This window comes from Abramis brama (assembly GCF_963993115.1).
Source record: "Abramis brama genome assembly, chromosome: 21".
Lineage (NCBI taxonomy): Eukaryota > Metazoa > Chordata > Actinopteri > Cypriniformes > Leuciscidae > Abramis > Abramis brama.
The window spans coordinates 25,042,372-25,057,492 of NC_139983.1; the positions used below are offsets into that span (position 1 = coordinate 25,042,372).

A 15,121-nucleotide genomic window follows, 5' to 3' on the forward strand; every position below is an offset into this window, starting at 1 on the left:
TCAGTGTTTGTCATAAGGAATTTATTACTTTAGTGTTGTCACATTAAATTTAATGTATTTTGCATGTGGCAGTCTGCATCTTTTTTTTATATTTAATTTTTCTTTAGCCCATACGATCTGTCAAAATAGCACAATACTAAACAAACAAGAAACGTTTAACAAATAAGCAACAATGATAGTAACACTATGAAATGCACTGATTGATTGGAAGTCCAATATCTTAACAGTATCCATGATATATTTTGATCAGTGCAAAAACAATAACCATGCAAACAGACAAGTAAAACAGAATCAGAGTCTTTCGCCTTATTGAGAATATATAAATGATTTACATTCGTTAGCTATTGAAAACAATAATATTGTGTTGCTACATGAGGGGGCAAAATGTTGTTAAAAACCTGGCATATATGATATGATTCTTAATTCTTAGCCCTTCTTCTCAGAAAACAGTATAGCACATTTGTTCAAAGTGCAGACAACACAAGCAACAAAGTATCTCAGATTCAGGCCATCTATTTACAAAACCCAAAATTCACTTAAATGACATCTCAGATAAACAGGTAATTTTGACATCACTTTGTTTTTATATTCCCAGGAGAGGTATAAGACACATGCCAGTGTTTGATGCATATTCCTCCACGTGTTCCCATTATGTCTGGTCTTCTATTTCCTTTTTAATCTCAGCGATGTACGGGTGGTCCTTACCATGGGCAACGTCCATGATTGCAAGAGCCTGTGATAAATTCAGCAACAACAATTTATAAGCCTAGATGGGTCCAAAAATATTTAGTTTTTTTTTTTCTTTTAGATTTCAAAAGGACACCCACATCCAATATTACATTATTATTACATTAGCACTGCTAACGCCTTACCTTCTTTAAAGCTTTAACTCCTTGTGTACTCCTCTCAAGTCCTAGGTACAATCTTCCAAGTTTCAGGTACATAGAAGCCACATTCAGTGAGTAAGGAGGATAGTGCACACTAGAAAGATATGTGCATTGGACACTATTAGTAAAGTGGATACACTGTAACTCTTTATTATTTGAATTTTAAATTAAAATAAGTCAGAAAGACAGGAATCACACTGGACCCAGCATTACCTGTAGGGCTGGACAATTTTCTCGCCATATTTCATTGCTCCGTCCCAATCCTGCATATAGAGACAGACACCCATTGCCTGATACATCATATGCAGCATGTACACATTGGTTTCGGCAAAGATTGAACCCATTTTCTCCAGGCTTAGTTCACAGATTTCCAGCAGCTCACTGGGGGGTACTTAGCGGTCAAGGAACTTTTAGTCAAAACCACAACTTCAGGATATATATACACTTCCGTTCAAAAGTTTGGGGTCTGTGAAAAAAGTGTCTTGTGCTCACCAAGGCTGCATTTCATTTAATATGCATTTAATGTGTAATATTACTACAATTTTAAAAAGAACTATTTTTCTCTGTTAATTTTTTCTTTTTTTCATTACTCCAGAGCATCATTACTCCACTCTTCAGTGTCACATGATCCCTCTGAAATCACTCTAATATTCTTTGGTGCTGAAGAAACATAACTTATTATCAAAGTTGAAAACAGTCTGTCGATTTTTAAAAGATATAATTTTAACGCATAACTGCTGAATAAAAGCAAGAAAAAGAAAATATTTGACCCAAAACTTTTCAATGGTAGTGTATATTGTCTGGCAATTATGTTTTTAAAAAACACTAATGTATGTTTTGTGGCACAATATATCCCAAAGGTTAGTATGGCTTCAAGTGTGGAGACTAAATATATCCCAGTGCCTCTGGATTGCTCTATATTCAAAAATATTGCCCGATATCACAGACAAAACTATAAAAAAATAAAAATAAAAAAAAGGCCAATGAAGGATATTTTTGTAGTGCTTTGCTCTCCTGAACTCCTCAATGACATTTCTGGCATACATGACCATCTGTGTGATTTCCTCATCCCCTGGAGGTGTGCTAAGCTTCTGACGGATCTCCATTTTGGCTTTGTCCTAAATAAAAAAGAAGGTGTTATTCCACATATATCGACTTGAGTTCCCTTATTCGTGTTAATTTTTATTCATACTGTTATTACATATAAAAAGATGGGTCTCGGTCCGCTTTCAAACGAACTCTGATGCGTTTCGACAGAAATATGAACGCAACAAAGACCAAAGACATAAAAACGAACCAAAAACATGACGTGACGTCACCAGATGCGACCCTAAAAAGGACAGAATGCTGAAGCATACCTGATTCTTTCTCGTCATGGGAGCCATAACAGTTCGGTACAGGCGTCAGAAACGCCTTCTCCTTCGATCTTCGTTTGTGTGCAACAGAGGAATTCCCGACGCTGTTTTGACTCCTTTTTTACACATTTTATAAACTCTTCACGAGTTCTCAGGACAAAATGCCATCATATGTACACACATATAACGAGCACATTTATCCAAGCACACAGCATTGTTTTGGATATTCGGTAAGTTCAGACGTTTTTTTTTTGTTTTTGTTTTTTTGTATCTTTAGGCTCAGTCTTAAAAATGACAGTGTGAACGCTAAGCAAACCAGGACTAAATGTATTATCTGTTTTTTGGGTTGGACCAAAAGAACTGAACTAAAACTGTGAACGCACCCGTATATGAAAAGTCGTTTATTAAAGGGTTAAAATGACACTCACCTTTGATTTAGAGGTGCATTCTTTACAGTCACAGGTGAAGAAGTAAGAATCTTTCAACCGTTCAATTCTATCCTCTGTTGGATACAGGAGGTCAATGTAACTGTTGAAGATCTATTCCAGAGAAACAAAGAGGACTGTCACACAATATACAACAATTAAATTAGAAATGAGATGATTATGCAATACTATAATAGAAGTCAGAATTCAATACTGACTTGTCAGATAATTCTGCATTTTACATGAACATTTCACATTACAATTTAATGACAATGATTATAATGCTAAATAACAAACAACAAAGGCTTCCTGAATGTGACAATAAAAATCATGTGAGGTCTGGCCAGTCAGTGAAGATAACAAAATTTTGCATTACTGTAAGTGTAATATTTTAGTCACTATTTAGTCTCAAACAATGACAAGACATGCAATACAATACAATATTAAGAACAAGCATAACATGGCCCTGTCTCACCTCATCTTCAGGGTTGATCTCCTGCACCGCTCTCACTTCGGCTACTGTACCTTTATACGTCACGATCACATTTGGACTACAACTGTGGTTCATCAGAGCAACACTACCATGGAAAGACATTCGATTACTATCAAATACTTCATATATTTTGGTCAAGGCAGTGGTTTTGATTCTAGTATGAGACTTACTCTTGAAAAACAGCAGAACCCAAATGAGACAGCTCTTCATCTTCAATGGTGAAGCCATTACAATTCACCTGTGATGTAAAAAGGAGGAATTAGCATGGACACACAGACTTGGAACTATCCACAAATAGGGTACAAGGTTTTGGAACAAATCTCATGCTTTCTGAAGTGAGAACTATTAGATATGCTAGACTAACCTAGGATCACTTAAAGGGATACATTTTTCAAAACCCATAATACTTTCATTCTTCCATGGAACATAAAAGAGATGCTAGACAGAATGAAAGCCAAGGTCACAATTCACTTTCATCGAATCTTTTATTTCCAAGTCTGTCATTCTCCTTATTTAAAAAAAAAAAAAAAAAAAAAAAAGAGAATTCATGTCATTCTAAACATGACTTTCTTTCTTCAGCAGTTATTTTGAAGAATGTTGGTAAGCAACTAAACATTTTAGATACCATTGACATTGAAAACACTAATATATTTCCAAAATATCTTCTATTATGTTCCACAAAAGTCAGTCAGTCAAACAGATTTTACAGGGTGAGTAAACAGTGACAATTTTCATTTTTGGGTGAACTATCCCTTTAAAATAAACATAGTAAACTTAATTTATATTTTATAAAACTATATTGTATTTATATTTCATATATACGCATTCATACTTTATAAAGTGATTAGAATATAATCAGCTCAATACTTAGTTTGCATGATTTTGCTGGCAATATAAAATAAAGCAATCCTGTAAATATTGTGATTTTTTTAATTCGGCTTTTTATTTAGAAGCAAAAAAAAAACAAAAAAACTTGGTAAGTTCATTTATGCAAATATATCTTCAAACTGTCATTTTCAATCACTTGATTACAAAATTTTATCGAGTTATTAAAATGTTGCAGTAAAAATATAAGATAATACTTCAATTATTCCTTGCTTTACTGCATTTCTTCATTGATGCATGAAATTGATTAAATAGTATTTATCCGTGTTCATTTAGTGAAAAACATGCAGAGCCCCAAAACTATACGCAAAAAAGAAAAAAAGAAAAAATTCACAGTTAACTTTACCTGAGCAAAGAGTTCAGTAAGTGCTGCATTATCAGGAAAATCGAGATGGCGGGAGTAAAAGTGATGTAGTGCAGCAATGTCTGTATCGTTCATCTCATTCTTCTCATCATCCATCTTGTCCAGATCTGACAAACATTGTACAGAAAAGGAAATTAGCATTTCATCTTCAAAAAGACTCCAGTCTTACATTGTTAAGGCTATGCCACAAATTAGACAGAATGTTAATATATAATTGAGTATCAGGACAATAGCAGTAATAGCTCTCTTTTCATCAAACATGCAATGTCTGACTCTTTTTTTTCACATGGCTCCACCAGTTACAATTTCAGACACAGACGAAGACTTCAAGTCCTACTCTAGGCGTCATATATCTGTGAGAGCCAACAGGGCAGATGGTAAGGGTCATTAAACAGGTGTGGAAAGTCACCAGCCTTTTACTGACTTCAACTTCAAACCCTCTTTTAAGCAAAAGAAACAGACTTTGCATTTTTAAACCTTTTTTTAAACCCTAAACACTTACGTGCTTCTAATTCCCTAAGAGTCAACACTCTTTCTGAAGGAGTCCTTTCTGTCTGGCTTTTCTGGAAAACAAGAAAATGTTTAAAAGTTAGATGTGACAATCCTCACAAACTGTCAAACATGCAAAACAAAACCTTGTTTCAGTGTTTGATGAGACCGAACAGTTTTCTGGCCAACTGTCTAACGGGCACATGCTGTGTGACACAAAGCGCCATGTGCCGGCAGAGTGAGTCACGGAGAGCTGCCGGGCCTGACGCATTCAGGAAAAACACATCCATAAAAAACACATGGTAGCACCATATGTGCCAGAGCAGCACTGAAAATTCTACATCTAGTTCTAAACTAAATCATCAGCCGTGCACTGGATTGTACCGATTCTTAAATGACTGAATATTACTATTGGTGAACTTTGCATCAGTGTGTTCAGAAAAAGAAAAGCCGTCCGTGTTTTCACACCTGTGAAGGTTAATCATCTGAACAGGTGCAGCAGAAAGAGCTGAGTTCCTTCAGACTCACACTAGATGTGTCTGAAACCTGATAAATGCTGCCTTCACAAGCAACATATGGAGGTAGGAAGGCAACAAGGCACATCTAAATCCAATGTTTGTGTAACAGCCTGTCTGCTGAAACTCCTTGATCTGGTTGGATTTAGAAGACAACAGAGATGTGTGCTGTCTTCGCTGCCTATAATCTCATGATCAGGCGCATTAATAACAATAGCATCGAATGAAGTGGCTAAAGGGAGGAAACTCATTTATAAATGTCTGTTTTATTAGTTCCTAAAACAATTTCCATCATTGACATTTTTAAGAACTTAAATGACTACCCAAGTTTGGTTTCAGTAAGTTTTTATTTATTTAAAGAAAGTTATGTTTTTATTCAGCAAGGAAGGACTTGTTACATGGATCAAAAGTGACAAGTCTTAAGCAGCCCAACGGTTTTCAACACAGATAATAATAAGAAATATTTCTTGAGCACTAAATCAGCATGAGGCACAGGAAAATCAGCACAGGAAAAAATTACATTTTAAAATATAGAAAACCATTTTTGATCAAATAAATGCATCCTTGATGAGCATAAGAGACATATTTTAAAAACATTAAAAAAATCTCACCAACCCTGAGCAAGCCGCCTCTTCTCTAAACCCTCTATAACAATTTTTTTTTTCTCAAGGCATTCAGACATATGTACAGTTGCAGGGCACTGCGAACTTAAAACTACATTCAAACTAAAAAAAAACCTAAAAAAAAAACCTAATTGGCAGGTGAGGAATGTGAAAGCACTAGACCTCTCTTACTCTCTGAACTGAAGTACTCATGAGTAAGAGTGGCTGTAGCTATAGACATTATTACAGCAGAGCAGCTGGAGAGCTGCCTCCTCAAAATACTTCCACAGCCAAAAAAACGTTTAAGATGTAACAGGCAATATAGTTCTAGCAGAGAATAAAATGTACTGTAACTACTACTCTGCAGTAAATTCACTGTAAATATCCACCTAGGCAAAGACTGTTAGCAAGCAAAATATCATTAAGTGTAATAATAATTGCATTTAGTACGTGCATGAAAAGTTACCCGGAAATAGGTGTCTTTAGAGCACTGTTGTTATTGTTAACTAAAACTATTAAAATCATATCAGTTCATTGAAATAAAGCTGATATAAAATAAAAATAATATTTGATGAAAAACTTCATATTAGAAATGCTGAAAACTTTTCCCAACAAAAACTTTTAACAAAAAGTTATACCTCATACCTCAAAAACCTGGTTGTCCTCACCTGTTTGAGTATTATTCTGGCGACCAGTCGTACGGTTTCTGATGGACACCAGTTCTCTCCGTATGAGCACATGGCTGAGCACTCCAGCTTGTGCATGGGCCAGTCTCCTCTCTGAGGAAAGGACAAGGCCTTTGTTTATTTTCACACAAACTGGAAACATATAGCATATTTTCACATTTCATCAACAGATGAATACCACACCCAGCATGAAGGGTCACAGCTCTTCTTTTTGAGATGATATGCTTTTGATATAACCAATCGCACGTCGGCTCGCTTCCGTTTGATGAGTCATGCTTTCAAATGGAACGGAACCTCAAGGCGAATACGAGAATTCCTGAGAGATAAGACTTTGAATTAGTCTCAGCCTGCCTCACAGGCTACTGGGCGACGAATAAACTAAATCCTGTGTTCTGGCGAGCAAACAGAAACCGATCCCTAATGCATTTGAGACGGATCGTCATAGCAACAGCGTGGCCAGAACGCCTTTCAGCTCAATTTAGGAATAGAGCAACAACCAAATCCCTTAAAATAAACAGGCTACCCAGATTTTCTTCATGATCGCTGCTTTAATTATATTGGTCTGCTGTTCTTTTTTTTGTACTATTGCTTTTTATATTTAAATGGACAACAGTGTGTAATTTCTTTGCCAGAGACAACCATTTGTAGCTTCCCTTTCTGCAGTATAAACACTGAAGTGCTATCAAATCATTGTTCTGCTGCAAGTCTTAGATCTTTGGTGTGATTCTAAGGTGGGACTTCCTGTGTGTCATTTAGCAGGGAATAGAGCGTTGCATTTGGGTCATTTTCATGTGGGAGGAACTGATTTTAATGATAATGCATAAACTTTACATTTTTACATATTACCTTACATTATGACTTTACGTTAAAGGGTTAGTTCACCCACAATTCTGTCATCATCTTGATGTTCCAAACCTGTTCGATTTTCGTTCATCCTCAAAACACGGTCTCTTCATTGAGTCCGTGAAATTACCACTTTGACGCTTCAAAATGTTAATAAAGAGATTGTAAAACTAATCCATATGAATTGAGCGATGTAGTCCACATTTTCTGAAGAGACATGTTCGCTTTTTATATGATGAACAGATTGAATTTGGGCTTTTATTCACAAATAAACAATCAACGGACACATTAGACATGGTAAACGGAAGCTCAAGCATGTTTGCTTAATGTGCGACAACCAATGAGGTTCATTCTTGTGTTACGCAGCACGTCTGAGCTTCCACAAAAACCAATCAGGTTTATTCTCGCGCGTCAAGTACGGTTGAGCTTGTGTTTATGTAGGCTGATCAACATTTATATGTGAATAAAAGCCTAAATTCAGAGCAAGGATCCACAGAGGGACAAGCCTGAATTGGAACAGCTTAAAACCGTATGATGATGGATAGGCTGATTCTAACGCCACAACTTGCAGGGTGCAGAAAAACAGCAGGGACTAGAGAGAAGGGCCTTGTGGTAGAGTGCAAATGGATTATTGATGATCTTTATTTTCTGTGCTGGATTTTCGACTCTGCTTGGCACTCACTCGTAATGATCAATTACAGAGCTGTCATTCCGGCTGTGGTTTCTACAGAGAACGATCCCTGTTTCTCATCCTGGAGGAACTCATTAATGAGGAACTGAGTCAACTGTGCTTTGTCTTATACAAAGTTGATGAGATGAAATAAATATTTTAAAGCCTTTTAGAACAGTAAAAAGTAAATATATAAATTAAAAATTACAATTCAAATGTTTGGGGCTTGTAAGATTGTTTTGTGTCTCTTTAAGTCTCTTATGCTTTATATTTGCACAGCACGCAGGTAAGATCTTACAGATTTATGAATGAAATGCTCGTTTTAAAATCTTCCCAGGCTACTGACATTTGTTATGATATCCACTTTAAACATTTGTTATGATATCCGCTTTCGTTAACGCTACAATAAGTAAATCCACTACACCAGCAAATTACTTTGACAGCAACGCCATAGAATTATACAGAGCTACTGGGAAAACGGAAGTTAAAAAACTAAATTCTAAAGTTGGCTGGGCACTTGTTTCTCTAGCACATAAGGTCTATAGACTGACGTCTCCGTTTTCACAAATTCGCACTTTTGTATTTTACATGGAGATAACGGTATCGTTTTCAAAAACTTGCACTTTGAAACCCAAGTTTGCGTTTTCAGGCCCCGAAAAATGCAAAGTTTTCCGTTTTTAGTTGAAAACGGTGTTGTGTATATTTCTTAAAAATAAACAATGATTTATCTATTTATATATAAACTATATAAACTATATATATATATATATATATATAAACATCCCCACGACCCTACATTTGATTAGAATGGATGGATCAAAACTAGTCTCAGATATGTAGCAAAGGGTGGTTGAGTTGTTGAGGGACTGCGCTGCTAACACAAAGGCTGCAGGTTTGATTCCAGGTAAAGTGAGTGCATTAACTATGGAGTTCATTCTGAGTCTGAGACTATGCTACTCTGGCTCAAACACAGGAAAAGCACTTCAACAAGCGTTGCTCCAGTGGGACCATCCTCACAATTAGAGCACTGTAGTGTAAGTACTAAGCATTGGGAAAAAAAGCTCTGATATATGCTGACAGAGCAAAATGAACTTTATGAAACAGATCGTTATGGCTGTGGTTTCTGATTGGTCAATACAGTGTGTCAGCGTTACATTCCACAGTACTGTATGTCTCTGTGTTCCACAGCATATAGGCAATATGATGTGTAAGTAAATAATGACAGAATTTTCAGTTACACTTTATTTTAAAGCTACACTGTGCAATTTTTTAAGTTGATTCTTTGCAAAAAACACTTTGTTCTTTCAAAATGATATGTGCTCATTAATGTGTAATTACTTCTACCAACTAATCAAGTATTCTCGTAAGCGTAGAATCTGCCATTTAGAATACATATACGAGGGAGTCGCTCGAATGGTGGCATGGTTGCGCCTCCATCTTGAAAATACATTAGTCAAAGAGGGACATACCTGGAAATTCAAGCTTCGCCTTTTGCGTTTTTACACTCAGTGGCACCGTGACGAATGCGAGGGGGAGATTACTCGCGACTGCCGGCAGATTTGAAATAATACAGCCACCGTAGGAGTTAAAACGCCCTCGGAATGGGAGGGGCTAGAAGTAATATTCAGTTGGTAGTCATAAACAATTTCACCGCTAGATGGGAGAAAATCCTACACAGTGTAGCTTTAAGGTGTCATTGTTACAGTGTAATTATATATTTAAGTAATGAGTAATATTAAGCAACTACATGTACTTACTAAAGGTTAGGGTAGGATTAGGATTTGTTAAGGGGTTACTTGCATGTAATTATGCATAATTGACTGTTATTACTATGGTAAGTACATGTAACATATGTAACAAGGACACTGTAAAATAAAGTGTAACTGAATTTTCTTTTTTGGGGGGTGAACTATTTTTGTAATATGGATAATGGATCAAATCCATACACAGAGAGACTATGATATTATTTCCCTCAACAAAAAGCACAAACACAGACTTACCTGACACTCAACATTGCAGTAATAGGCCTGTTTACATTTTCCACACTTCGACAGCCCTTCTTTCCTGTGAATGAAATGACAAAAAAAGTTTTCTTTTTTTGAGATGATCCTCAATTCACACTTCAGCATGCCACTATTTCCCTCTATATTAAAGTTAATGAAAATCCTGTCATTATTTACCCTTATGCCTTTGAAAACATAATACTTTCATTCTTTGGTAGAGCACAAAATATTTTTGCCACGGTCACCATTAAGTTTCATTGATTGCATCTTATTTCTGTCATTCTCTGTAAAGTTCACCCAAAAATAAAAATCATGTCATCATTTCATCACCCGTTCCAACCATATACGACTTTCTCCTGCAGAACATAAAATAAGACATTTTGAAGAATGTTGGTAATAACTATACAGTTTTGGTTAATATTGACCCTGAAAACATCTTCTTTTTTACGTTCCACAGAAATATGTAATTCTTACGGTTTTAAAAAGGTGAGTAAATGATGACAGATTAATCATTTTAGCTAAACTATCCCTTAAAAACTTGGATTAAATCACTTGGTTCACATGGATGCCTTTATGAACATTTTGAAGCATCAATGGTTACCTGGACTTTCAATACAGAGAGAAATCTTTAAGTGATTATTAAAAAATATCTTAATTTGCATTTCGAAGATTAACAAAAGTCTTATAGTTGTGGAACGACATGAGGGTGAGCTAATGATAAAATGATTGGAAACGTCCTGCATCCATCACATCACCACAGAGAAGATTTCACCAGAAGGTCCAGTTATGACATTTTGATGAAACATTACAAAGTTTCATTAAAAATGAAACATATGCAAGGATAAATCACTCACAATAAGATCTATAACAAGCATTTAGAAAACAGATGAGGAGAATTTTTCTTGCATACCAACTTTAACATCTCCATTCTTGTTCAATGGAACAAAGTCATACATCACCTTCATTGTAACAATACAAAAGTATAAAAAGTTCAACATTGACAAATGCATCAATCACACGAAAAGCTCTCATTTAAGCCCATAAAATAATAATTTACATTGTCTTGTGTTTACATACGCTTATGATAGATGTATTGCCATTGTATCTAATGGATTTATGCAGTCTAGATCACATCACACACGTCTCCTGTAAAAATCTACAGACTGACTGCCTGAAAAGAAAGATTTCACTAAACATTCATGCACAGCACTCATTGTCCGTGTTGGAGGTGTGTATAAAGTGGGTCACCCTTCACACTCACAGTGCATGACCCAGCAGCATTTAAACGCAGAAAAAATAGAAAGCATGTGCCAGCCATCTTTAAGAGGGACCAGCCTTGCAGTGAATGCAGATTAGCTTCCGGTCAAATATGTCATGACCAAAACAAAGTTGATCAAGAACTATTATAAAAGTTAACAATTATTATTATTAATATAAAGCTCTTGGTGTACGTGCATGCATTGTCAAATGAAACATCCGTGTGCACAGCAAGTCAGGAGGATCTAGTCTCGTACACAAAGACACAAAGTGTCAGACGTGGACTTAAAAGGAGCGCTGACCTGGTAAAGCAGTATTCGCAGTGTCCGCCTCTCTCGTTCACTGTCAGCACGTAAGCATACGCCGGACAGGCGAACACTAGATCACCAACTTTGAACTGCTTAGTGGCTTTGAGTCCCCGGCCTTTACCGGGGCTCAGAAATCTTTCAGTACCCTCAATTCCCTCGGTTTTCATTGCTCTTGACCTGCTGCTCGCGTGTCACACTTCCTTGCACTCGTCAGAAAGCGGTGCCTCGGTCTCAATCGGTTTTGTTAGTGACTGCGGCAAGTGTAGTGACGCCACTACCACACCACATGTTCGGCGAAAAGACTCCGAACGAGCTGCACCAGAAGACAGGCGGCTTACGGCAATGCCCCACACACCCAGCGGTCCTAAAGCCCGTCCGCGAGTGTCGTCCACTACCGGCCTACCTTGATATTTGGCTTCATGGCGCCATCGCGTGGTGTCTAGGGGAAAGTGAGGCATTTGAGATTATGAAACAATCGAACTGATCTCCTAAATAAAAATTCTTAAAACAAACAAACAAACAAACAAATAAAAAAGATAAATGAATTGAATTTAAAAAATGAAAATTAATATTCTCTAATAGAATATTGCAGTATCTCTCTATAAATTACAGGAACGTCTGTCTGTCTGTCTGTCTGTGTGTGTGTGTGTGTGTGTGTGTGTGTGTGTGTGTTATTCGCATATCTCTCGAACCGTTAGTCCGATGGATTTCAAACTCGACAGGTGTCTTGCTACGGGCACGAGTAAGTGCAGTGCCAAGTTTGACGTTGTTTGGATGAGAAATGCAAAATATATTGTTAAATATATCATTTTTAGAAGGTTGTGGTTTAAAAATAAACATTCTGACATTAGAGGGTTGTATCGGCCAAAGAAGCCCCAAGAAGGTTGTGGTTTAAAAATAAACATTCTGACATAAACACATAAACACTACACTGTGTCAGCTACACTTTTTACTTCTGAATATTATAGTTTGGTTCCAGAACGTGATAAATCCATTTTGATTAATTTGAGTAAAAATGTGTTTTCTTTACCAAGAAAGTGGCAAGATGAAAACCACTTTTTTCTGTTTCAAACTTTCACATAGCATCTTTAGGTTATAATAACATAAATTCAAATCCAGATTTTGATTTTCAAAGATTTATTATAAAAACGGATTATTTTTCCCCAAAAATGCAATAAATTCATGACTTTTTTTTTTCAAAATGCAATTAATCCATTGAATCAATATAAAAGTATTTTTTTTTATCATATTGAAACTGTTGAAATCAGCCATCGCTAAGAAATATCTCCTGAACTTTTTTGACGGCGATCAGCTCACAAAAACTGATTTTGCACGGGCACTTTGCACTGCTCCCTGAATCGACGCGCTTATTCATTTGTGGATGTAAACTGAATCTATAAGTCAGCCATGCTGTTTACTTCTGAATATTATATTTCATTCTGGTGCGCTTAACGTTATCGCTACCGTGTAAATGCTATTCACCAACTAAACATATCCTTTTCATTGCGTTCACAGTCTCTTTCACGGGCATCATTTGTAGTTGCCTATGCACAAACTGTTTGCTCAAGCATAGCGTTTTATCAGAGTTCACTGTGTGCTTTCTACCATGCACAAATAAAATTGTCACTGAACATTTGCTGTGCAATTGTAACAAACAAATTGTAACACACTTAAAAACGTATTTTGCACGGGCATTTTGCACTAGTTTATTATAAATGCTTACATCATTTTTTTTTTAAATACATAAATGTGTTTGCATGCAATCTTTAATCAAAATAACTTCCCTTTCCTCTTGCAGAGTCCTTTTTTATATAAACATAATTATTGTTATTATGCATTTTTAAATCTTTTATGACAGCTTGAATCAAGTGTTCAACAATGTTCAAAGTACAGCGATCGATTCGATCCAATACGACATTCGAATTTCGAATAATTTCAAAATGGATGGCGTTGATCTGGTGAACCCATGAAGTGGTTCTAAATGTTTTAACGGATCTCGGTCAGTTTTTTAAATTCATTTTTAATTAATTTAACGAAGTTTGTACAGTGATACATTAACACGAGTAAGCGCCAGCTGCAGCTTGATGACGCAAGCGTACTGCGGTTCGGATACAAATAATATAATGTGAACACAGTCCATCGGAGGCAGGGGGAGGGGGGAGCAATCGAACTCGGGTTCGGAACAGGCAATCGAACCAAGTGTGAAAGCACCCTGAGTTACCCTAAAATATTACACAAACATAACTTACCTTCTTGCTCTTTTTCTTCACATTCTTGGCGGGTTTTCTTTCTTTTTTTCTGCTCAGATTGGTTGGGAAGCAATTCGTGTAAACAGCCCCTTAGATTCTTATTAAGGCTATGTTTACACAGAAACGATCTGAAGAGAAAACGCAAAAGTGGCTTGCGTTATCACTTTTTATGGGGGGAAATCTGCGTGCATATGGTGACGCAAAAGTGTGTGAAATTCGATGTAGTATGCACTCCAGGCGGCTAGGTGGCAATGTGAAGCACTGCCACACAACAACACCAAGTCCGCGCGCCTGCGTACAACCAAGAGCAAGAAGGTAAGTTATGTTTGTGTAATATTTTAGGGTAACTTAAGTTACCCTAAAATATTACACAAACATAACTTACCTTCTTGCTCTTTTTCTTCACATTCTTGGCGGGTTTTCTTTCTTTTTTCTACGTTTACACGGCAACGATATGCTTAAAACAGTTTTCCGCATACAGACCACACCTGTCAAAATGATCCCCATTCACACGGATCAGCGAAAACGACTAAAAACAGCTTCCTCAATTCACACTTCAGCATGCCACTATTTCCCTCTATGTTAAAGTTAATGAAAATCCTGTCATTATTTACCCTTATGCCTTTACAGTCTATGCTAAAAACCCTGTATTCTGCTGCCAGGCCATAAGATGGTGATGAAACGCTATAGGCTGAACACATGACTTCATCGTCTTCAGAGATTCGCGTTTTTGTTGTTTGCACAGCGATTATTTTTTTTTTTTACCGTTGCCGTGTATATGATTGGCAAAAACGCATAAAAAGTTTTACGTTTTTAGTTGAAAACGGTGTCGTGTAAACAGCCCCTTAGATTCTTATTAAGGCTATGTTTACACAGAAACGATCTGAAGAGAAAACGCAAAAGTGGCTTGCGTTATCACTTTTTATGGGGGGAAATCTGCGTGCATATGGTGACGCAAAAGTGTGTGAAATTCGATGTAGTATGCACTCCAGGCGGCTAGGTGGCAATGTGAAGCACTGCCACACAACAACACCAAGTCCGCGCGCCTGCGTACAACCAAGTGGGAAGGAAGTCGACCGGAAGTTGAAGC

At 36.7% G+C, this 15,121-nt stretch overlaps 1 protein-coding gene across 1 annotated transcript; it reads right to left on the reverse strand.

The window, feature by feature from the left end:
- Positions 1-6: 6 nt before the first annotated feature.
- Positions 7-12,147, reverse strand: smyd2a (SET and MYND domain containing 2a). Its single transcript, XM_084096229.1, has 12 exons — positions 11,777-12,147; positions 10,215-10,278; positions 6,684-6,794; positions 4,912-4,972; positions 4,392-4,516; positions 3,331-3,398; positions 3,143-3,245; positions 2,671-2,781; positions 1,882-2,005; positions 1,101-1,275; positions 873-981; positions 7-733 (listed from the first exon to the last, which is right to left on the reverse strand). Exons 1-12 carry the CDS (start codon positions 11,947-11,949, stop codon positions 650-652), a joined length of 1,308 nt encoding a protein of 435 aa, XP_083952355.1. The 5' UTR covers positions 11,950-12,147; the 3' UTR covers positions 7-649.
- Between the last annotated feature and the right edge of the window lie 2,974 nt (positions 12,148-15,121).

Bases quoted from the DNA above. Each gene is read 5' to 3' on its own strand.
- smyd2a (XM_084096229.1), bottom strand. From the start codon at position 11,949: ATGAAAACCGAGGGAATTGAGGGTACTGAAAGATTTCTGAGCCCCGGT. The intron at 4,517-4,911 runs GTAAGTGTTTAG...AATGTTTGTCAG, and splicing joins TCTTAGGGAATTAGAAGCAC to ATCTGGACAAGATGGATGAT. The intron at 3,399-4,391 runs GTAAAGTTAACT...TTTACATCACAG, and splicing joins TTACTGAACTCTTTGCTCAG to GTGAATTGTAATGGCTTCAC.